The sequence below is a fragment of the Enhydra lutris genome, unplaced genomic scaffold (assembly GCF_002288905.1).
Source record: "Enhydra lutris kenyoni isolate GAN:26980312 unplaced genomic scaffold, ASM228890v2 scaffoldscaffold31, whole genome shotgun sequence".
In the NCBI taxonomy this organism is placed as follows: Eukaryota; Metazoa; Chordata; class Mammalia; order Carnivora; family Mustelidae; genus Enhydra; species Enhydra lutris.
The window spans coordinates 62,287-76,847 of NW_019154115.1; the positions used below are offsets into that span (position 1 = coordinate 62,287).

At 39.3% G+C, this 14,561-nt stretch overlaps 1 protein-coding gene across 3 annotated transcripts in view; it reads right to left on the reverse strand.

Annotated features, from left to right (window-relative positions):
- Nucleotides 1–1,797: 1,797 nt before the first annotated feature.
- Nucleotides 1,798–14,561, reverse strand: part of LOC111153307 (F-box protein 22) — a 37,014-nt gene continuing 24,250 nt past the window's right edge. For 2 of the 3 annotated variants that reach the window (XM_022512247.1, XM_022512245.1), the window contains exons 6-7: nucleotides 8,039–8,204; nucleotides 1,800–4,914 (exon numbers count right to left, since the gene is read on the reverse strand). In XM_022512247.1, the coding sequence (XP_022367955.1) occupies nucleotides 4,497–4,914; nucleotides 8,039–8,204 (584 nt within the window). In that variant the 3' untranslated portion in view covers nucleotides 1,800–4,496. Of the gene's footprint in view, nucleotides 4,915–8,038; nucleotides 8,205–14,561 lie in introns of all 3 variants that reach the window. The other variant, XM_022512248.1, reaches the window with a different exon arrangement.

Sequence of the window (14,561 nt, forward strand, 5' to 3'; positions counted from 1 at the left end):
AAATCAGAAATTATATATATATGTCAAGATAAAATTATTCAATTATATATATATATATATAATTTCTGATTTCTTTGCACTCTATTCAAGAGTGAAAAATGGACTAGTATGGGGTATAAATCTATAAAATGGCATAAATCTATAAAAATTTAAAAAGTAACAAAAATATAAATAAAAATCTATTTCAAACAGGAATAGGGTGAAAAAAAAAGACACAAAAAAGAAATTTAAAACTAGCCTGAAGTATAAACAAAACGTGAGCAAACACTTTCTGCTCAATTTATTATATTCTCCTGGTGCTGGTTTTACAGTCCTGTGGGAAATAAGCTTGTCATTCACCTGTTCTTCTAGCCTCTCTTCTGGAGAAGGGGACTGCTGCTTGGCTTCTCAGGCATCTTTGCCTAAATGGAGTTGCCCCACCCTCTGTCAGGGGGTTGGGCTTAATGTGAGCTGGTACTTTGTGTGGCTTTTGTTCCTTTCAGCTTTCCACTTCTCTTTAGAGGGTCAGAGCAAATATGCCCGTGCAGGAATCTCTGGCCCAGAGCCACAAGGTCGTGGTGCCTTTTCTTCAATAAACCCTCTAGATCAAACCGTCTCCACTTCTGTGTGTACCAAACCCCACAGACTCACCCTATTTGCACTCACGTTATTTGCACCTGCTGCCACACTTCTGGGGGAGTTCCAGGGACCTACAGGTGTCTCTGAGCTTTGTGCTTTTGCAATTGTGAGCGGCTGTGGGCTTACATGTGCACCTACTTCTGCAGCTCCCAGGTCACACCTGGGTGCCGCCCCAGTGTCCTTTCAGGGGCACGACGCCCTGAGAACTGTTCCCCTGTCATGGGCACAAGCCATTTCGTTTCTCCCCTGGAATGTTAAGCAGCCTGTACTTTCTAGTCCTTTTCAGAGTGCTCAGCGAGCAGTCTCCCTACTGGCCCAGTTCTTGGTTTATGGTGACTAGAGCTGAGAGTCCCTTCTGGGCTCGCTGACCATAACCAGTCTCCCCACTCCACTGCTTGGGCACTCTATCGGTTCAGGCTCCCTGTTCTGAGTCTCCTGGAATCCTGAGACTACAATGATCCACCTAGAATTCTGCTCTGTTCATCTCCTGTGCCCTTTTCAGAAAGGGACATCTCTCACTGGAGATTTCTAAAGGTCCTGATTTTATGCTCCAGTGTTATATCACCCCCCACCCTCACACCTCCTGGTATTTCCCCCGAAGATTCAAGGTTTCGCACCTCCTACCTTGCAAAGAGTAGTAGAGATCCAGGGAAATCTTCTTACATCTCGGGTTGAATCTTGTCTTCAGAATGGTTTGGTAGATATCCAGCTAAATTCGAGGGACCAGATGAAACAAGGTCCCCTACTCTGCTGCCATCTTGAGATTCCCCCTAGTCACATAGGACCATTATTAAAAATAACTTTCTGGTAACATTCTTCACATAACATAGATATTTTGATCTCTTAACAAGGATGTTATTACTAATGCTTACTATGTTTTGTCATTTTAGGATTCTCATTAAGCAGCCTCCTACCCAACTTCTACAAATGAAAATTAAACCTCACAATTTCCAAACAAGATTTAAAGTCTTCTGTTTCCATTAAATCTGAATTTATGGTGGTGATTATCTAGGTTACATTGTGCAGACACAAAATGACAAAGGCAGTTTTATTTTTTTCTTGGAAATTTCTGTAGAGTGCATAGAAAATTTTCAGATTTGTTCAAGTTTTACATTCTTTGCATGTTCAATGTGTTAAACTTACAATATAAATTACTGGCAAAGCTTTTGCTATCTGGCCTCTTCTACAAATTTGAGAAATTGCTATGTTTGCTAATGATCAATTTTTAGGCAAAGTTGAGAGAACTGTAATTGGTGAAGTGGCCTACAGAATGCCCTTCCTTAGATAGATCACAGTAGATTATTATGTCATTATGCAGTGTGTCTATTTCTAGGTTTTGATCCCAAGGTCTGCCTTCCTTCCTTTCTCTCAGATGGCTTGTAAGGAGTTTAGTTCTATTTGCTTTAATAAAGGGAATGGAAATATAGTTCCTTGAAGCAGACTTTTACGGAGCAAATTACAGCAGGATTGTGCTGTGAGACCATAAAAAGGAGTATTTTAAATGTCTTGATTAAATAAACCATCCTGTTTGATCATCACTTGAGAGAAGGCGGTTCAGTGTATGAAGACAGTAAATCTTTCCTTCTCTTATGCTCATGTATTGTATCATGTATGATCTGTTCTCCAGTTTCAGAAATGACGAAGAAAGTTGCCATTTCTAGGAATTTAATGTGTTTTTAGCTGAAAAAATTAACCTTTAATGCTTGTTTTTGTTTAACATAGGTCCTCAAAATTATAATTATTTCATTTTAACTTTGGGTAAATTCCTGTTCCCCTTCATGCAATGTCAAGACCTCTAGAGGCAGTGTAGATGGCTTTTGTTTTCATCAATACTAAATTTGTTTCTACTGAGTCAATTTCTCCCCTTTCTATTCTGCACCAAAATTACAACCTTATAGTCAAATAAATTTACTATTCTAACAAGCCCCCAAAGCTCAGATATACAAAGGGATCCCATAACACCAAATATCATACTGAAATGATCCTGCAGCAGACTCTCCTTTGAGAATTTACAAAATATTCTGAGTATTAATTTGAAAAATAAAATAATCTGTTCAATCATGCTCATTTTGTTCATATTTTTAGTTTTTCAAATCCTTTTTCCTCTTATTCAAACAACTCTTGTTAATATCAGAGACAAGGAAAATTTACAAAGCATTTTCCTTATGTGCTATGTAAGCATATCCAAAGACTTGAATTTTGAGTATTTTCTATTTGATAATGGGTAACCAATGTCAAATAATAGAAAAGTTTAACTAAACAAAGGCTAGATATTGATATTCACAGACAAAAAGCTCTAAAACTTTTGTTTGGACTTTCTTTAGGAATTAAGATTTAGGATAACCACACAATAAACATTTAAGTATTTTTATCATGTACATATACAGCAAGAGAAAACCTTTTAATGTAAAAACTGAGGGAAGTGATTAAAAACAGAAAAGCAGGAAGGTTAATACTTTTCATTTCACTTTACCTTGCAGGTTTTCTACTGCTCTATTAGAACCACTGACCACTACAAAAGTGGCATACATTAGACATCTACTGTATTAGGTAAAATAAGTTAATATAAACATCGGTTATAATGAAGAACGGTGGCTGAGAAAAGATTGATGTTAACTTTGATCTTGTAAGACAGACTGGAGACACGTGATCCAGGCCACGTATGATAGCACTTAAACTAAATTGTACAGCAACCCAGAACCCTTCTTTCTGTGTGATTCTCTTCCCCAAGTGTTGCCTCTTCTGGAGAGTTCAAGATGTCTCACTACCCAATCCACTTCTAAGCAACAAGCTCAAGAAGGGGCAAGAAAAAAAAAAAATAGTCAATGGCAAGGGACACTGGGAAATGCAGTCTTTGTTATGGCAGGCATGTGCCTAGCTGAAAATCAAATGTTCTATCACTATGTGAAGAAAGGTTACTGGGAAAAATTGGGTGTTCTCTGAACATACAGATATTAATGTAGTTAAAAATATAAGCTTACAAATCATTCTGCTGGGAACATGGCAGAATTTACTACCTGACAACTACTATTCTGGGTTTTCATTTCAAAAGTATTTTTTACTTCCATCATTCACTCACCAAAAGCAATGACATACAAAACACTGTCTGAGTGAGTTTACAAGGTATGTTTTATTGGTATAAAACCAAAATAAGGTGATATAATGGTCTGGTCTGCCACTTAGCTATATAGAACTTGGGTGAAGAAAAGGATTTTCTCTTACAGTTTCTTCATTGAGGGAAAAAGAAAATTTCTTCCTTATAAAGTAACAAAATACTGATTAGTCTTGGCAACTTATTTGACTAAGCAATTTTAGGGTAGTAGAACAAAAATAGTTACTTAATTTTTATCAAATAAGTAAAAACTCATTAAAAAATTTTTACAGTTTCTGAAAAAAATCAGTAGAATTGTAAAGCAGAGAAAGATTTCTCAAGGTATCCATGTATTTTTTTTCCTCCTTCATTAAGGAAGAAAAAATGTTTTTATGATTTTGAAAAAAAGATCTAACAATGCAGAGGTAGCCATGGAATGTCTTAAATCTCCATCCTACTGATGAATTCTCTTTCAATCTTCCTATGCAGAAGACTATAAAGTCAAATTACACAGCATTAGGTACAATACAGCCGTAATCAGGGCTATGCTTCATGATGCAAAAGCTCTCAATTCTGTTTGTTATGTTACATACAAAGTTATCCTTCAACTAACTTGTTAAAACTACCCCTAATATAATCTTTAGAGAGTCAAAGTTACAAAACTGATACATATAAAGTTATTACTCTTTTTTTTTTTCTTTTTGAAATACACATATCCCAGTTTCCATTTTCTAGGAAAGGCGGAGCCTGAAAATTATATATTGTGAAAGCCACTTTACAGGAGACTTTATTTAGATGACCCAAGATGAATCAGTGCCATTATTGTTGTATAGCTGTGAAACAAGTCATCATCCTTCACCTCATTACACTTCTTCAATATAAAGTTCCCAGTGACTATGCGATCACATCCAATTTCTCCATTTCCAAAGAAGCCAAATAAAGGAACACTAGGAAAAAACTTCCTAAATGCATCAGCCTCAACATTGCCCTTGGCTCTATAATACTGAAAGCCCCTGCCAACACATGCAAACATGAAGCCAATGGTATTCCATTCTGGAATGTTGGCAGCTTTAAGGCGCTGCACTGCAGCCTCAACGGTCTTCTCATCGTTGACATCCTCGTTGAGTAGCACAGTGGCACTCTGGATTCGGTGTCCACTAAATGACAGTCCAACCACACCAGTGGCATCAATATCCAGAGGGTGTCTGTAATTAAATTAGAATAGTGTAGTGATACATCATAAAACAAAATATATAATTCTTTTTTTAAGATTTTACTTATTTATTTGACAGAGATCACAAGTAGGCAGAGAGAGAGAGAGAGAGAGAGAGAGGAGGAAGCAGGCTCCCCGCCAAGCAGTCAGCCCGATGCGGAACTCGATCCCAGGACTCTGGGATCGTGACCCGAGCCAAAGGCAGAGGCTTAACCCACTGAGCCACCCAGGTGCCCTATAATTTAAAGTGTAAAATAAAACTCCTGATTTGCTGGTTAGGAGCTGCTGACTTTAAGACCTATACCTAGTCTGAGGTTCACCTTCCCAGATAAAAGCAATGTAATAGGGATTAAAAATTAAACTATGAATACATTTAAAAGAATGCAGGAAAGCAGATCTGTGAAGAAGGAACTATGTTTTTAGTCACAAATTCAAAAGCCAAATGCATCTCCACAAAGATTTCTGAAAACCATCCTGGTCTTAGATATAAAGTGTCCTTAAAACTTTCTCACTTTCTTAAAATGAACCTTAAAAGTTTTATTCATATGCATGACAGTATCAATTAAATAAAGCTTTCTGGTATTATTTACATGTTTTGGTATCTTTCTCCCCCACCCTCAGCTGTCACATTCTAAAAAAGATATATTAGAAAAAAAAAAAAGAAAGAAAAAAAAAGATATATTAGATATTTAATCATGGATGATAATTTTATTAAGAACATGTAACTCCAGGGGTGCCTGGGTGACTCAGTAGGTTAAGCCTCTGTCTTCGGCTCTGGTTGTGATCTCCGGGTCCTGGGATCAAGCCCCACGTCAGGCTCTCTGCTCAGCAGGGAGCCTGCTTCCCCCTCTCTCTCTGCCTGCTGCTCTGCCTGCTTGTGATCTCTCTCTCTCTCTCTCTGTCAAATAAACAAATAATAAAATCTTCAAAAAAAAAAAAAAAAAAAGAAAGAAAGAAAAAGAAAAAGGACATGTAACTCCAGAAGTCTCAGCTTTATATTGTTTGGCCCATAAAGATATGAGATTCCATTCCTGTGTCTTATTTATTACTTTCAGCATAGAATTCAGCTTAACCTAAAGGTAAAAACATGTTTTGTTTATGTTTGCCTGTTTTTTTAAGGAAATATTTTATCCTTACTAAAGAAAATATAAAGTGTCAAAGTTATAAAGCACAATATAGTGAACACCTACAGGGGAAAAACAAATACCTTGTATTTCCATCATGTTTACCAACACGTTAGTTGATGAAATGGGCAAGATTCACTGGGCTAACAAGAAACTCAACTCAAAAAGCTTAAGTGACTAAGATAATAAGACTAGCTTAGTAGCAAAACCTGTTTCTGAGGAGAATCCACCTTCTGAAGTCCTCCACTGCTCCTTTATTACATCTCTTCTTTGGCATACCACTGCAACATATACTGTCAATATCCTGCCTTAAAGAATGATTTACCTTTTGTTTTTCTGGCAAGGTGGTATCTGGACACTATTAAAGTGGAGCTTTGATTTACGCAATGGCTTCTCTTACCCACTGACAATGGGAAGACCACACTAAAATTAACATGTCATGTAAAGGGTTAACAATTCTTGAGGGCTATTTCCCACAACAGGTATAAAAAAATGATGAACAGACACCTGACCATGCTAACAGGCTCACATCTCAGACTCTGTATGTCTGGTCTGAGACTGGCATTTCAAAGGTAAACGAAGTATTAAATCATCACTGCCCCATTTTATACAATTTAGAGGTATAAGCAAAGACACAGAAAATCAGGTAAGAGGAGAGATAATGCACATGTAATTACTGAGAATTAGGTGTATTTATGTATGAAATCCAATGTCTGATATTCTAAGCAGAATTCTAAGCAGAATTCAGAGCACTTGCTTTCCTTCCATCTTCCTCACCAGCAGTCCAGGGACCTCGACTTAGCTACAGGTGACCCTTGAAGACCATGTGTCCATTTACATGTGGATTTTTCTTGACAAGTACAGTACTGTAAATAATTTTCTTAATAACATTGTCTTTTCTTAGCTTTTCTTGTAAGAATATATACATATGTGTTAACTGACCATGTTATCAGTAAGGCTTCTGGTCAACAGTAGACTATCAGTAGTTAAGTTTTTGGGGAGTCACAAGTTATACATGGATTTTCAATTGTGCAGGGATCGGCACTCCTATCCCCTGCATTGTTTAAGAGTCATCTGTATTTGCTTTCCCTGATCCCTGACCAGCTGTAGCTGATCCATTGGTAGAGACTTCCAGAGGGAAATTATAACCGGGATGATTTACACTGCTTTTAAAGACTGATCTCTTAACATCTGTTGCCATTTCACTACTCTAGTATCCAAGTACTAAACACAAATATAGTGAGAAATGAATAGTAGTATTTGCAGGAAGCATCTGGGGATAAGAGGTTTTCATTTTCTTGCTTTTGGATATTCATGTCCACTTAATTAGCTCAAACTCAAAAAATACTACAAACTCTTATTCAAAATGCAAAGGGAGTAATAGCTCCCAAGATAGCTGAAGCAAATATTTTTCATCTTCAAAAGCAAAAAAGCCTTAGTAACAAAATCAAGAAGCCTTTCAAAAAGATCTAGTATTTCCCAAAATGTGTGCCAAGTCATAGCAATAGGTGTCCAAGATGCTCCACAGAACAGATTTGAGAACTGTCATTCCCTCTAGATTTCCATAGCACCGGGCATATCAGAGGCTCTAAGAAGTTTTATCATGAAGATTCACTGTTTAAGCATGTGCTTCCTTTAGAGGAGAAAACAGAACTACAGAGGAAGTGATCACTAAAGAAAATATAAAGTGTCAAAGTTATAAAGCACAATATAGTGTGGTTGTATAGAGTACAGAGCTGTCGGGAAATACCAGTAGATACTGCTAAAAATCAGTTTTGAGAAGAATACGAATCCAATTCAGAGTAAGTTATTAGAAGACAACATGAAAATTTTATTCTTTAACTGTAAGCAGAATTATGCGGAGTATTTTAAAATGGAATGAACTGTTAGCTCAGCAATTCTGTAAACATGTATTTGAAAAACCCAAGGTAAGAAAAACCTGAGAACATTTCTGGTCATGTATAGGAGAAATCAGAAGCACATGAGATATACCTGTCAGAGGTCAGCGATGCCAGGTTGTCTACCTGGCCTCCAGCCAAGATGACGTTCATATCACTAAAAGTGCTGACGACTCGCTGCAGGTAATTACTGGCTCCCACCTTACAGCAATTATAGCCAAATACCAGGACCACACGAAGCTCAGGGTTATCTAAAAGACCTGCAGAGGAAAGAAGAGCAACAATTAAAGATAGCCTTAAAACAAGTATATCAAATTTTATTACAATCTTATTTTCTACATTTTTACAAAATGAAATGTTTCTGCTAATGACTTGCACTTCTAGTTATGTGCAGTATAGTGTTGAAGCTATCCTATTTCCTTTTTTATTTTCTTTACAACCTTTAACCTGCTCAAAATGTTTGCTGCCATTAATTTTCCCCATTAAAAAGAACAAAATGGCTACTGAAAATAATACAACCCACACTCAACACGAATAAGGAAGCAGCTGTGGGACTGAGCAGCACCCATGGTGGAGCACAATATAAGCCATCTCTATACAGGCCACCACCTGGAATGAAAGGGATCAATGGTTTACACAGAACAGAGTTAGCAGCAGTGATAATATAAAGATCTGGAAAAAAAAAGAAAAGGTGCCAACCACCCTGTAGTGTGTTTAATGGTGGTCACCCCAAAAATGTATCCACATCAGATCTCTGGAACCGATGAATGTGAACCCATTTGGGAAAAGGTTCTCTGCAGATGTGATTAAGGATCTTGAGATGAGATCATCTGTTATAATCCACGCAGGATCCACAAATACTATGATAAATGTCCTTAGAAGAGATATACAAGAGACACAGACATAAGAGGAGGCAATGTGACCACTGAAGCAGAAACTGAAGTGATGCAACCATAAGGAATATCAATACCCACCAGAAGGTGGAAGAGGTAAAGGAGATGCACCCTAAAGCCTCCAGAGGGAGTGCAGCCCTTTCAACACCTTGATTTCATACTCTCGGACTGTGACAGAATCCATTTCTGTGGTTTTAAGATCCCACGTCTGTGGTCATTTGTTTCAGCAGCCCCAGGAAACTGATACATCATGAAAATATATAGGCCCAATGCACCTTTTCTAGGAGAGCGGGTGGGAGTGAAGATGGATTTCAAACTCTTTCCAAAGCAGGAAAATGTTCAATTCTGCAGCATATGGACAAAAAGCAGCTTCCATTAGGGGGCGATATAGCCCAACAGGAGAACTGCTGTACTCCTCCACTCCCCAACAAACTCCCCAGCTTTCACCTGAGCCTCTGGGCACTTTAAGACTATCAATTTGAAAATTTCTGGCATTATCAAACTCATAATTGGACAGGAAAAAAAAAAAAGCCAATACCTAACTCATACTCCTGTTTCCACTGAGTCAGCCACATGACTTGAATCTTGACAGACCTAAAATGAAGGTCATCAGAAATAAGGCTCACTTAAGGAAACTGAGGTGTGGGGCAGGGGAATGACTAATTACACCAAATAATGACTTATCAAGGGAAACCTCCTGGTCCACTTTTAATTCTCTATGTAATAAATCACTCATCTGGAGAATGAAAAGGATATTAATATACAAATCCAGTACTTTCATGATTCCATATACCCTAAACCATTACTAAAAGATCTTTTTTCCCCACAAAGACCAGAGCAGCACATTTGGAGAATGTTTTTTCTTTTCTAAAATGAATTTTCAGAGTTGGAAAAGGGTTGTGGGATCAACTGTCTAGTCTTACTTACAAGTAAGGCTGCTACTCCCAGAAAAGTGACCAGCCCAGGAGAGTAACATGGTAGGCTCTAGATTAATATGCACATCTCCTCTCAAACTTTTAAGTTTCAGAAACCTAAAGCTTCTAAATCTCTGCTTTCCCTACTGTTTTCTAACCTCTAGACCCTCTTGTATAATTGTCTAATAAGCATTCTCATCTGCCACCCTCATTTATTTAACAAACACACAGCCAGTGCTTTCCACATCTTCCTCCAGTGGTACTGCTCTACTACTGAGTCACACACACCCAAACTGAGAAACTACCATCACTTCCCCCTACCCCAACTTTTAGAGAACAAATCCACCCTAGTTCCGGATGGCTGGCTGACAGAGCAGATTGGGTCTGTATTTGCCCAACAGACCATCTGGAGCTTCAGATATGCAACAGAAGGAAGGAACAACTCAAACCCCTTGCCACTCAAAACTGAAATGCCTAAAGAACACTTGCCTGAGAAGACCACCGAGCTCTTTTTGAGGTCAGTCTTGGCACTGCCTTCAGCCTTGTCTCAGTTTACCTCTGTGGGGGAAACGATGGCCCTCTACCCAGGACAAGCCTCTTAGATCTTTCAACTTCCAAGAAAGCACGTTAGCCACTTCCCCAGCTCAGCCACTTGTTGGGCAGATGACCACCCAGCCCAATCTCCAGTTCGCTGTTACTTGAAATCCAGCTGTAAAATCCAAGTCACAGCAGAGTGAGTGTCTAAAGAACATGTGGGCCATCCATTCCTTTAGTGGGTCTAAACATTCTTAGATAAAGCAGAAAGCTCAATGAGCAGACCTCACTGGTTTGGCCCCTATAACTGCTTTTATGAAATCTCACTTGGGGTGATGCCACTGGTGCTCAGAGAGTGACATAAGAAACTTCTTGAATCCAGTACAATTCATCTCCATTCTCGAAAAATGTGAAGGGCTGGGCTTTTTTTGCTCTGGCTCAGCCAAACCTTTGGACCACCTCTAGCAAGTATTAATGGTATAAATTTCGTAAATTGTCCTCAACCCTGGTTTCACTGTGTTCTTCCTACACATGTCCCTCAATTCAGAACTCCTCTACTGATTGTATGTATATTTATCTGTGTAAGCTGCCTTAAATTCATTTCAAATAAGGCAGAATATAAATTCATTATGGCTATGATCTACTAGAAGGCTAAAAGGAGAATAAAAAAAATAAATAAAATAAAATTCAGATACCAAGACCCAAGTCAGATTCAGAGAAATCTGGAAATTCAGGAAAGCCAAAAAAGAACTATTCTGAAGATAAGCCAGGACTCCTTGGAAATACTTTAGGTCTGCATGTTCAGATTTCTCTTCTTTTTGGAGAAGCCACTTTTTTTTTTTTTTTTTTAAGATTTTATTTGACAGAGTGAGAATGAGAGTGAGAGACAACAAGCAGGGGGAATAGCAGGCAGAAGGAAAGAGAGAAGCAGGCTTCCCGTTGAGCAGGAAGCCCGATGCAGGGCTTGATCCCTGGACCTTGGGATCATGACCTGAGCTGAAGGCAGATGCTTAACAACTGAGCCATCCGGGTGCCCCTGGAGAAACCACTCCTGAGACAACTATTTTATGATCTGTTTGAAAGTGATGGAATCTAAATGCATGTAGGAAACATACTTCAAAGAAAACATCTACTTAAAATGAGGCTAATACCATAAATAATTCATGGACCAAAGCTGGATTCTCTCTTCCCCACAACTTTCTTTCCTGGGATTTTCATGCCTATCTTTTTCACACTAGGGGTGGGCAAGTATTAAGTCAGCACAGTAAGGAAGTGGGCTTTGGAGTAAGAGCAGGGTCAGAACTCAGGCTCAACCACTTACAGCTGTATGACTTTGAGCAAGTTACTGGACTTTACCAAGTTCAGATCCTTCCTCTAAAGCTGAGACAGGAGCAAGTCTCAAGGGTTGTTTTGGTGAAGATAAGATAATGTCATAAAGTAGCAACTATTCTGGTGCCTGGTACCCACCATGGGCTCAACACAGCATAGCTAAGAAATTCTAATCTGCTTAAACTGAGGCCTCGACCGTAAGTTAGGTTTGTTTCACCAAATAATGAAATGATGAAGTTTAAGGCAACATTTTTCCTTGAATTAAATGAATCTAAAGTAAACACCAAATTTAGAGGTAGGGGAAAGAAGCCGTGCATCCTATCCTCAAAAGTGACTGGGGGTTTCCTGTGTTGTTCTGACTTTTGACTCAAAAGTCAAATGAGATGTGCCTTATCTCTGATGTTATGCAATAAGAAACTATGTCACTGTGTATGTGGGAGGAAACTTCCACTCCACAAACATGGAGCCTGTGGCACAGGGACTGGAGGTGGGAGGCATGGTGGGCTGAGGACTGTATTCTGCCAATACTATAGCCTGGGAGAAAGCCCCCACTGCCCTCTTACAGTCTGAATTTTCTGGCCCTCTGCTCCCATTCTAAATAGGAGTTTACCACAAGGGCATGAAAGCATAACAGAACACTGACACCACCTTCCTGTCCCTTAAGATTTTTTTGTAAGCTGGGCAGCGTCTAAAAGTAAGTACCATCAGTTAGGTTTAGCACCGCTTTAGCACCATTTTTCTCTGCTTTGCATCAGATCACTTGCATCACTCCCTCAAGATTCTCTATGAAATCTCCATATAACTTAAAAACTTAGTCCTTCGACAGAGTCTCAGGAATTTCATCTGGTCCCAGGAATTCAGCTCAATAGCTATTTAACCATTCTGAACACCTATAAACTCAACTGAAGGACGAAGAAAAGAATAACAGCAACTCTATGAACCACTTTCTGCAAGGTAGAAGGTGTGGAGAAGTGAATCTGAGGCGATATTTGGGAAGAAACACTGCGGGGGGAGAAAGCCTCCATCAGCCAGCTCCCAGCAAGTGACAGAGCAACAGAGGACAAAATCAGAACCGTTAGAAGTCTGCTCCAGTGGCTAAGCAGGTGGCAGGGGGTGGAACACTTGCTGGGACAGTGTGGTCTCAGGAACCTTAGGGTCACAGAAAGACCAGGGATACCTGAGTGGGACAGAACTCCCAAATATCAGCATAGGGAAGCTGGCTGCAAAGAATGAGCCCAGGAGTGGGCTTTCAGCTTGGGGTTGCCATAAACCATAATCCACAGCACAGTCAGGTCACTGCTCTTCGAGGAGGGACTCAACAAATGGCAGATCCAGGGACACTCCCCTTCGTCCCCTGGGAGGAGTGGCATGGGAGTGCTGCTGCAGGAATCTGCTGGGTGAGCATGGAGTATGGCCGGAGACCAGGGAGACAGGTGAGAAGGGCATGAATGACAGCTTTCCTCTAAGGGTACACAGAGGAGTGAGGGCCCGAGCTCTCAGCTCCTCCAGGACCATTTTCATTCTTGTCTTATAAAGCTGCAAGGAAAGCTTTCAGGGAACAAAAGCCACAGAGAGCAAACCCAAGCAGATGACTCAGCCTGGCCTCTGGCAAGGGCAGTGCAATTCCACTTGGGGCAAAGACATTTGAGAATCACTGCAACAGGCTCCTCCCCAGAACATCAGCAAGAACATCCAGCCAAGACCAAGTTTACCCACCAAGAAGAACTGCAAACCTCCAGCTCTAGGGGAATTCAGTATATAGAATTATGGCTTTTTTACCCTGCTTCTTTAGTCTTTCAACTTTAATTTCTTAAATTTTCTACTTCCTTATTTTTCTTTTGGAATTGTACTTCTGTCCTTTTTCAACCAACTTCTTATCAATTCCTTTCTTAAAAATCTTTAATTTTCATTGTTACACTCATATGCCATGCATTCATTGTATTTAAACTGATTGTTGTATATATGTAGATTTTCTTTAAAATTTTGGGATGCAGATTCTTCTAACAGACCAAAACAGACCCAAAATCTAGTATGGTATATTCTATTCACCAGCCTGATCATATTCTTTTTTTTCCCCCTTTTCTCTTTTATCTTTTCCACCCGGTTGCAAGTCTCTTCTGTTTTATTTAATGTATATTTCTCTAAGGTCGTTGTTACCCTTTCAGGATTTTGTTCTCTTGCTCATCTGTTCTTCAACAAAATGACAAAACGGAAAAACTCACCTCAAAAAACAGAACAAGAGTCAGTACTGACTGCCAGGGACCTCATCAATATGGACATTAGTAAGATGTCGGAATTAGGGTTCAGAATAACGATTATGAAGAAACTAGCTGGACTTGGAAAAAAGCAGAGAAGACATTCGATAATCTCTTTCTGGAGAACGAAAATCTAACCAAGTAGAAATCAAAAAGGTTATTTATAAGGTGGAATTGAAAATGGAGGCTCTAGCTAGGAAAAATGAGGCAGAAGAGAGAATTAGTGGTACAGAACACCAAATGACGGAGAATCAAGAAGCTGAGAAAAAGACAGATAAACAACTACTGGATGACAATGGGAGAATTTGAGAGATAAGAGATACCATAAAGCAAAACAGAATAATTGGAATCCCCAACGATGAAGAAAGAGAGGGGCAGAAGGTATACTGGAGCAGATTATAGTGGTGAACTACCCTACTCTGGGGAAGGGAACAGGCATCAAAATCCAGAAGGCACAGAGAACTCCCCTCAAAATCAATAAAAATAGGTCAACACCCTGACATCTAATAGTAAAGCTTACAAATCTCAGAGACAGAGAGAAAATCCTGAAAGCAGCTCAGGACACGAGGTCTGTAAGCTACAATGTTAGAAACATTAGATTGGCAGCAGACCTATCCACAGAGACCTCGCAGGCCAGAAAGGACTGGCATGATATATTCAGGGTACTAAAGGAGCAAAACATGCAGCCAAGA